General features: G+C 54.3%; 2 protein-coding genes across 4 annotated transcripts; both read right to left on the reverse strand.

The window, feature by feature from the left end:
• Positions 1–591: 591 nt before the first annotated feature.
• ATP6V0B (ATPase H+ transporting V0 subunit b) lies at positions 592–3,903 on the reverse strand. The gene is made up of 8 exons (XM_010948866.3): positions 3,719–3,903; positions 2,967–3,015; positions 2,664–2,747; positions 2,458–2,535; positions 2,175–2,244; positions 2,013–2,064; positions 1,603–1,793; positions 592–892 (listed from the first exon to the last, which is right to left on the reverse strand). The coding sequence occupies exons 1-8, from the start codon at positions 3,783–3,785 to the stop codon at positions 866–868; spliced, it is 618 nt and encodes a 205-aa protein (XP_010947168.1). The 5' UTR covers positions 3,786–3,903; the 3' UTR covers positions 592–865.
• Positions 3,904–5,592: 1,689 nt separating this feature from the next.
• Positions 5,593–8,896, reverse strand: DPH2 (diphthamide biosynthesis 2). 3 transcript variants are annotated; one of them, XM_010948880.3, is made up of 6 exons: positions 8,520–8,895; positions 8,213–8,325; positions 7,735–7,958; positions 6,869–7,552; positions 6,603–6,779; positions 5,593–6,521 (listed from the first exon to the last, which is right to left on the reverse strand). In XM_010948880.3, exons 1-6 carry the CDS (start codon positions 8,664–8,666, stop codon positions 6,397–6,399), a joined length of 1,470 nt encoding a protein of 489 aa, XP_010947182.1. In that variant the 5' UTR covers positions 8,667–8,895; the 3' UTR covers positions 5,593–6,396. The 3 variants fall into 3 exon arrangements, with proteins under 3 accessions (XP_010947182.1, XP_074232737.1, XP_010947192.1); XM_074376636.1 differs by lacking the exon at positions 8,213–8,325 and having other exon boundaries at positions 8,520–8,896; XM_010948890.3 differs by lacking the exon at positions 6,869–7,552.
• Between the last annotated feature and the right edge of the window lie 173 nt (positions 8,897–9,069).

Consider the following 9,069-nt stretch of genomic DNA (forward strand, 5'->3'; position numbering starts at 1 on the left):
CAGGGGCGTCAGGGATTTATCCACTCATCCATAGGAACATGATTAAAGGGGGCTGCTAGTTGGACAGGACCCTCAAATGCGTGGACTGAAGTGTGTGACAGGGGCTTTCAGGGTAACAGAAGGTTGGGTAAGAGGTTGGACAGGAGTGGGAGGAGCCGGACAGGGCCTTGGAAACAAGGGATCAAATTAGTTACTGACAGGGGATGGTGCTGAGATGCATGGAGGCAAATGAATGCGTTCCAAGCCCCACGGCATAAGAGGTGATGGATACCTGAGGGTAGAGTAGGGTGAGTACTTGCAGCTGATCTGACAAGAGCCCTGAGGGCATGGGACTAGAAGGACACCTCCCTCCCACACAAACACCTGGGTCCATATCCCGACTCCCTCCTTCCCTTCAGTGAAGATGTTCAGGGCTAGAGTCCTCAGCCCAGCATTCTTCCCTCCCCACCCAAGAGCCAGCTCTGTCCAGAGCAGAGACAGTGTGTATGAGTCAGAAAGCTGGCAAGAGGCTGGCATGAGGTTGAGGCTTATAGACCTGTTTACCCTCCCTCTGTGAAAGGAGGTGTTTAAGGAAGGCAACAGAAGCGGCACTGACCCAGACAAATACCACTTTTATTTCACAAACACTGGGAAGATGGTTTACAGGTGGTGGTGGGACACAGGTGCAAAGCTGCACATAGTCATCAGCGGCCCATTCCCACACTGAGGATCCAGCCAGGCAGTGCCTCCAAGTTGACGCAGGGAGGAGTGTGGGGAGAGCCCTGAACACTGAGCCCCCTGAAAGCCTAAGGGGCACAACTCCAGCTGTCCCGGGAAAACCACACATAAATAAGAGTGGGGCACGGCCCCCACCCACACAGATCATCTAGTCACCCATCTTCACTCGGGAAGTCTGCAAAAAAAAAAAAAAGAACAGGAGAAATCAGGCAGGGACAGAGAAATAAATTAGACAGTGACAAATGACAGATGAGACCTAGCAAACCCATGGCAGGATGGAGGGGCCACAACACACGGATAACTGGACCAGGATGGACATGCTGTGACAAACACAGATGAACAGAGACAGACAACTACAGAGCTGGACTGTGTGACAGACAGACCGAAGCTGCATACGGACAGTGAGAGTCACCGAACGTCAACCCAGTCAGGCTCCCCCAGTCACACTCAGCTGCTCCTTAGCCACACTCACACATTTCCAAACAAACAAGATACACACACCTCAGTTGTGCTGTCCTGCTGACAGCATAGATACCCACAGGCCATGAGAAAGTCACTCACACCAAGACAGACACAGACAAGATCCCAACCTGGTCTACACCACAAAGAAACAGAGAGACAGATACAATAACAACAGGAAAAGAGAGGCTAAGTGAAACATATATAGATACAATACAACATACAAAAAAAGACAGTTGTCAGATACCAAGCTGGAAACAAATAAATGGAAGGCTTCAAAAGGGGAAAACCAGAAGATGGGAATGCAGTGTGGAAGCTGTTCAGGGGTTCTACGGTTACAGGTTAAGAAGGGTACACTGCGGCTCCTCCAGAAGGGTGAGGCTGGGTTGGGGACAAGGACAGAGGCTCCCCAGGGGGATTCAGCACCTGAAGGATTGCAACAATGACCCCAAAGAGGCCGATGGCACTGCCAAAGATCTCCACGATGAGAATCTTTACAAAGAGACTGGGGTTCTGCGCGTCAGCCAGGGCGGCTCCACTGCCCACGATGCCCACACAGACTCCGCAGAAGAGGTTAGACAGGCCCACTGTGAGGCCAGCCCCAAACATGGAGTAGCCTGCGGGGATGGAAAGGGAGCACTGAGGTCAAGCCAGAAACAAGGAGAGATGAGGGCAAGAATCCAGCACAAACTAATGGGGCCAGCCACCACCCCAACTCTGTAGAGCAGGCCAAAGTAGGTGGGGGACTATCAAAATGAGGAGTCTGAGCTTGAGGGTGCATGGGATGGGGAAGAAGCTGTGAAGCCCCAGCCTTTTGCCTCCACACACCCACCTACCTGCATGGTAGTTTCGATGGCCAATGGCTTTGGGGTCAGTAGCACTGAAAGGCTGAGGGAGGCAGAGAAGTAATCAGATACCACCCCATACTCCATCCCCCTCCCCACCATCACTAAGCAATATACTGAAATGGATGCCCACCCCACCCTGGTCCTCCATACCTCAGCCATGTTGCTAATGACAATTGCCATGATGATGCCATAGATGGCCACAGCCTCACAGAAGATGATGCTGGTAGTGGCAGTGGGGGATTGGGGGTAGGAGAGGAGAGGAAGAAAGAAATGAGAAAGAAACCAACCTTTCTCCCCAGATTCTTCAGCCACCTCTCCCTCACTGACACCCCATCCCATCAGGAGGCTGGTCAGGAATACCATGTCAGGTCATATACACAGGCAGCTCCAAATGCAACTGGTTCTGACAACAGTCCAAGGGTCTTACACTTACCTGACTAGGTTCTTGGTCTTGATCCTGGGGGCCTTCACCCCTCCCCCAATGATGGAAGAGCCAGTAATATAGATGCCCCTGGAAAATGGATAAGAAACCAATGAGCAGAGCGCAAATTTGTCATTGCTCCCAAGGTGACTAAGAGCCCAATGACACCACCTGCTATGATTCAGTCCCTCACTCAGTCCCATGGCTCCAAAACTCACCATGCTGCCCCAACCACAGACAAGGAGATAGCGAGGCCAATGCCCAGGTTTGACCACATGAAGGGAGAAGTCTCCGTCAGGAACCTGGTGTGCGGATAGAAAGGAAGGCATTCAGCTCTGGTAGAGAAGTGAGCACAAAATCCACCCCCGTGTCCACTCCAATCCCACCAGTCCTGCATGCTGAGACGTAACATTTCCTATTTCCCAGACAGCTGAGGGGTGGGGTGGGGTGGGGTGGGGTTGGGGGTTCAGATCAGAGAAGGCAGGTTGCAAAGACTCTCCTAGGGAAATCCTCTCCCTTACCATGCCACATCAAAGCGGAAACCCAAGTCAAAAATGGTGTAGCAGATTCCTGAAGCAGTAAGAAAAATGGGGTTAGGGGCTCCTCCCTGAAGAGAAGCTCCCTAACTTAGACAATAAGTTGCTGACCAGCTGATGGACCACCTTCCCGAAGAGCTGCCTATACCTAAGTCAAGGAGAGTCCGCAGGCGGGCCCCACGTGAAAGCACAGCTGTATACACATCCCTCAGCTCAGGCCTCCATTTTCTGCCACTCCCTCAGTAACGTATCTCCCTCTGTGACTGCACCTCCCAGATCGAGACCTCCCAAGGGCAGCTAGCTACCCGCAGACCAGAATACCCTGGACGAGGGGAAGGACAAAGAGGTCTGGGACGGCCTCACCAGATCCAGTCAGCCCAGTCTGCACCGCTGTTTACCCAACAAACTGTGGGTGGGGGAAGGCAAAACGATCGGGAAAAGAGGAACTGGAGCAGCCGGCTCGTGACCCAAGCAGGCCGATCAGGAGCAAGAGAGGGACCACAGCAGTGTGCCGGGGAAAGAGGCGGCAGAAACACTAGAGCTGCGCTCGCGGTCCCCATCGGCCCCCGCCGGCGCCCCTCCTCAAGCAGCTGGAGATCCAGGTCTCTTCTGTCAGGGCTAGAGCCCAGGAAAGGCGCGCGGCAGGGCCCGGGGTACCAGTACTCCCAAGACCCCGCTTCCCAGCTGGGCTCCAGCTCGGCCCGATGCCGGCCCCGCCCGCCAGGGCCCGGCCTCACCCACGACGAGCATGCAGGCCCAGAAGGCCACGAAGACCCCAGAGTAGAGCAGCACCAGCCCCGTCATGGCGGCAAAGAGAGCGGGGCTCGGTTGGGGGGTCCGGAACTGAACCGCGTCCCTGCGTCCACCGTCAGCCCCGCAATCTGTCGGCCCACCCCGCAGCGTCACCTGACTCGCCCACGTGACGTACCAGAGCCACGTGACCCCACGCCGGGTCGCCGCAGGTCTGGTACTTGGCGACGCCGGAACTGCTAGCGCTTAAGGATTGTGGTGGTTGTAGTCTCGCGCCCCTAGGGGCTCGGGTACCCTCCTTACGGAGTACCTCGCCCTCTCCCTGGCAGTCCGGCTCGCATCCCTCCACGCCCGCTCCTTCTCCTCCCTGCCCTGGCCCACCAGCTCTGCTTTCCACCCGAGCTTAGCCTCCAAGCCAGTGCTGATCCCGCGGGCCTCGTCCCTGGCCGGCCCGCCCAGCTCCGTGAGAGTGTCTGCTCTCTCCCTGAGCCCTGCTGTTTCCTCTACCTGAAGCACGCTTCTTTGTGCTCACTACAGGGCCTGGCCAACACCTGCTGGTCCTCAGATACCATTCTTCCAGGAAGCCTTCCTTCCACAACCAGAGGCAGGGCGCCTGCTCTGGGCTCCCCCGCCTCCCTGGAGATCTTTATGAAACTTAAGCAAAATGGTGTTACTCTCTTTAAAATACCTCAGTGGCTCCCATTTCCCACGGAATAAAAGCCATAGTCCTTATAGTGGCCTTCTAGGCCTCTACTGATGCTGCTCCCCATGCCTCTTACCTGACCTCACCCCCTAATACTTCCCCACTAACTCCCTCCTCTGGCTGTTCTGGCCTCCCTGCTATTCCTTGTACATACCAGTCATTATCCCACTGCATTGCACGTGCACTTGTTCCTACTGCTTTCCCTACTATTCATGTGGCTCACTTGTAACTTCTCTCAGTCTTTGCTTGTCTTCAAAAGGCCTTCCCTTCTGTCAACATGCATAGTCTAATTGTAGCATATTTATACTACGGGTGAATGTTCAGCAATAAAAAGCAATGAACTACTGATAAACATAAAACATGGGGGGGGGGGCCCTCTCTGACCATCCTGTTTAATATTGCAAGCCCCTCTCTCTTACACTCCTTCCTAGCTTTGTATTTCTCCACGGCACTCATCACCATTCGGCATACTAAGTGTTATGATTGTCTAGCTTGTCCCACCAAGAGAATGTAAGCACTGTTAAAGGATCCCTGAGCTCACCACTGGATTTCCAGTGCTTGGCACACAGTGGGTGCCCAATACATATTTGTAGAACATGATTGGTACCCTTGTCCCAGTTACCACAGTTGAGTTTATAAATTGCCTCCACCAGCAGACTGGGCAATCCTTGAGGGCAGTAACCACATCTCCCTGTTCACTGGCTTCTTCAACACCCCAGACAATGCCAATAGGCCAAAATTCTCAGCAAATGCAGGGAATGACGTGAGTAGTTTTCTTCATACCTCTGAACCTTTAGGGTCCAGCAACTCCACTTTGCTTGAAGCACCCACCATGCTAGTTCATGCCTGTGTGTTTAAGCATGCTGTACCCTTTGCCCAAATGTCCTTTTCACTCCATTTCTTCCGATAATTATTTTTTTTCTCAAAGAGATCCAGCTTGGGTAACACTCCCTCTGGTAAGTCTCTTCTGGGCTTCAGCTACCCTTGGGGACTTCCCTCCTCACAAATACTGCTTCACTGTGTGGTAATTGCCTGTTTTAACTGCCTTTCTTCCAACTACACTGTGAGGACAGGAATCCAGTCAAATACAATTCAGATCTGGACCCACACGACCTGTGTAAGACCTGCAGCATTTGACAAATAAAAAGAAACAAGAAGAAAAATTATCTAGTTTATTCAAGTTTCTGTTCCCTGAGAAACAAACTGGAGTCAGGGTAGACCAGTATAGCCTGACAGAAATGTCAGGAAATGGCCTATATCTGTGCTGTCCTCTCATGTAGCTTTCTGAGCACTGAAATTTGACTAGTATAACTGAGAAACTGAGTTTTTAATCTTAGTTAATTCAAATTTATATTTGAACAGCCACATGTGGCTACTGTATTGAACAGCATAGGTATAGACTAGTGGTTCTCAATTTTGCACTCACAGGGGACATTTGTCAATGTCTAGAGACACTTTTGGTTATCATAACTGGGGAGGAGTATGCTACTGGCATCCAGTGGGCAGAAACCAGAGACGATGCTAAACATCCTACAATGCACAGGATAGCCCCTCACAACAAACAATTATCTGGCCCAAAGTGTCAATAATGCCAAGGTTAAGAGCCCTGGTCTAGACCATCTAGCACCTGCCTTTGACTGCACAACAGGAACTGGGACTGGCCAGAGGTCTTGGACTGCTCCCAGGAGGATAGTTGGCCCACAAGGCTTCAGGGAAGACCCAAAGCCATTTCCCCCCATCAGTCAAACAACAGGCATTTAGTAAGCCAATATCTGCCAAGCTGTGTACCTGTGCCAGTGCCAGGAAAGGACAGGATAGAGCTGGATCCTATCCTAAGTGAGGGGCTGCCTCAGTGAGAGTCTCCTTCAAGGATCCTGGCAGAGGGGTGAGGTTGATGTAGGGAGCACTAAAGGTTTTAGCAGTGATTCTTAAGTCCACCTGTGACTCTGGTCCCACATGGTATCAGCTGCTTCCCTCATCCTCGTAGGCGATGGCAATCCCTCGTCTTCCGCTCACAGCTCCTGTCACTGGCGTCTGACCCAAGCGGGGCTGTAGTCCCTGCCAGCTCCGAGAACTAAGAAACGAGGCTGCAGAGGTAGGGGGCTAAGGCTGAGTGGGCTGAATCCGGGGGAAGAGTTCAGAGGGGAGTGGGGATTTGCCACACTCACCTGCAGGGCTGCTCTCAGCCAGCTCCAGTTGGGGCCGCGGCGTTAGGGCTGTGCATCCAGGATCACTCGATGGCTTCCAGGCAGGTGGGGGTCGTAGGTCCCCAGTAATGAGTGACACATCTGGGGTGTCCCACAGCTCTGAGTCAGGTGGAGGGAGGGGCACGTGGAAGGGAGAGCCTGGAAGGGAAGGTGAAAGAGGATCCATACTGGCCCCCTGACTCCATGCCCCAAGTGTTTTTAGCTTAGGCAGTGCCCCCACCACTCACCAGGTAATAAGTCTGCATAATGTGTGAGGTGGGGAGCCAGGCCTGGAGGTGGCCAGGCAGGGTTGCAGGCAGCCTCCAGCTCACACGGTGTCAATACAGGCCGGAAGAAGCTGCCAGAAGGCTGGGGGGCTAGGGCACCCAGAGGACAGGCCAATAGCACAAAGACATCCACCTCAGGGAAGTTGGCAAGCTTGGCAGGCGTGGGTCGTCCCAGGGCCAAAACATAGCTACGCTTGCCGGCAGCCTGCGTCAGGTTCCGCAAGTGTGCCAGTGCCTCACGGTGTTGGGCCACACCCAGTGTGCCCGCCAGCAGCCCCACCACACGGGCATCTCTAGCCCTCTCTACCAGATAGTGTCTACGTGCTCTGAGCCGCCCAGCCCGAGCACCTTCATTCCGAGTCTGCCCTGTGTCTGGGCAGCAGGAGAAGAAAGACTGCCCTGGTGCCCAGCCCAAGAGCAGCCGGCTCAGGTCTGGGTCATGGTCAGGGTCTGAAATGGACTCAGAGCCCCCAACATAGAAGGCACCATACTCTTCCAGACACCTCCCTGGAGCCAGGGGGAAGTGGCGCCCAAAACGCTCCAGGGGTTCAGGATCTGGATTGAGGGAATCCACTCGCAGGGGAAAAGCCGGGCTGGAGACAACCAGATCTGAGTACCGTGGGCGCAGAAGAGTGGCCAAGGCCTCTGGAAGAAGGAAGTGGTGTCAGGGTTGGGGCCTGGTAAATCAGGATCCCCCTCATCCCCAGGAGACTGAATGTGACCCAAAAGCAAAGAGTGGGGTCAAGCCCATATTGAGAGCTCCATGGGACTGTACTGAAATGGGGAAATGAAGGCACAGAGTGGCATGCACAGGCAAAACCCCTCACCCAGGGCATGGGCGCAGGCCGGCTCACTCAGCAGCACCACAGGAACTGTAGGGTCTGGGTTCTGGGCTTCAAAGGCCTTAGCGCAGAGTTCCAAGGCCACAGAACGTTGACCAAGGATGAAGGCCACAGGCAGTGGGCGGGCAGGAGGGCTTAAGCAGGCAGGGCCAAAATGTACAAGGGCCTGAGCTCCAGCTTGCTCAGCACCCAGTACATCCACACAGCAGCTGCAAAGGAGATACCATTAGTGAGAGGGGTTCTCATCAGGAAGAGTTGCTGTCATCAATGGGACACGTGGTCAGTGAAGAAAATGACATTACGAAAAGAAAACGCTGTCACTGAGAAAAGCTAGTAGCAGGAGAGGAGTCATCATAATGGAGAAATATAGCCATTGGGGCAGACGCTGTCATAGAGGAGAAACACCATGAGCCCCAGATCACTAAACCTACCCCACCCCCAATCCTTAAACTCAAGTTCACACCTGCCATAGGCCGTGTCTCCCAGAATGAACATCTTCGACCCCGTAGCCCTCTCCAGTCGTGCAGCCACGGCCCCAGCATCTCCCAACAGCTGGTCAGGGAACTGCAAGGCCACCTTTAAGCATAAAGCATGGAGTCAGATACGGCCTCTCCTGCACCGAGGGCCTCTTCAAGGAAAACCTGCCGGGACTCCCTACCTAACCTTCAAAGCGCCTTCCAGAGGAACACCTCCCCCAGACCCCATCCTCACAAAAATACCTCAAGATCCCAATCCTCTGGGCAACCATTCCCTCTCGAACCTGCCCTCACCCTTCGACACCCCAGGTTGCGGACAAATCCAACGACTCGCTCCAGCTCGTACACTCGATCCAGGTCATCGAGAGGAGTGAGCAGCCCTGCTGCGCCCGCCTCTCGCTGCAGCGCCGCCTCGGCGGGGCTACTGAACGTAGATACCATGAGGCACAGCTTCGGTGGCGGGAAGCAGCGGGGATCTCCCTCGGTCAGCTTCAGGCCCCGCGTCCTCAAACGCAGTCCTCAAGGGGTCAGAGTCGTTTGGTAGGGGCAGGGGGCTGGGGGTCATTCACTCCGCAGCCCTTGGTCCAGCCCCCAACCCTTTCAAATTCCCGTTTCTCAGCTACGCATGGGTCTCAAGGGAGATTACTTCCGGGCGTTTGAGGCGGGGCGGATGGCAATTTTACCAATCTTAAACGGCAGGGCTCCCGCCCTCCAATCCTCGCCAAGCCGCCCACAGAGAACCAATGGCCTGCCTCAGAGCCCCAAGCCAACCGGAAGTGCCTCAGAGGAAGGCGCGGAGCCTCATGGGTGTTGTAGTTCTCCTGGCTAGCCTCTCCAGATTCTG

The sequence above is a fragment of the Camelus bactrianus genome, chromosome 13, assembly GCF_048773025.1.
Source record: "Camelus bactrianus isolate YW-2024 breed Bactrian camel chromosome 13, ASM4877302v1, whole genome shotgun sequence".
In the NCBI taxonomy this organism is placed as follows: domain Eukaryota; kingdom Metazoa; phylum Chordata; class Mammalia; order Artiodactyla; family Camelidae; genus Camelus; species Camelus bactrianus.

What these genes read in the sequence shown, in the direction of transcription:
- ATP6V0B (XM_010948866.3), bottom strand. Translation starts at nt 3,785, where the DNA reads ATGACGGGGCTGGTGCTGCTCTACTCTGGGGTCTTCGTGGCCTTCTGG. An exon ending in TCATTAGCAACATGGCTGAG is followed by an intron (nt 2,065 to 2,174) that starts GTATGGAGGACC and finishes TGCCTCCCTCAG; the next exon opens with CCTTTCAGTGCTACTGACCC. An exon ending in TCATTGTTGCAATCCTTCAG is followed by an intron (nt 893 to 1,602) that starts GTGCTGAATCCC and finishes TTTTTTTTGCAG; the next exon opens with ACTTCCCGAGTGAAGATGGG.
- DPH2 (XM_010948880.3), bottom strand. Translation starts at nt 8,666, where the DNA reads ATGGTATCTACGTTCAGTAGCCCCGCCGAGGCGGCGCTGCAGCGAGAG. An exon ending in GGCCTGCGCCCATGCCCTGG is followed by an intron (nt 7,553 to 7,734) that starts GTGAGGGGTTTT and finishes TCCTTCTTCCAG; the next exon opens with AGGCCTTGGCCACTCTTCTG. An exon ending in TTATGCAGACTTATTACCTG is followed by an intron (nt 6,780 to 6,868) that starts GTGAGTGGTGGG and finishes CTTCCCTTCCAG; the next exon opens with GCTCTCCCTTCCACGTGCCC.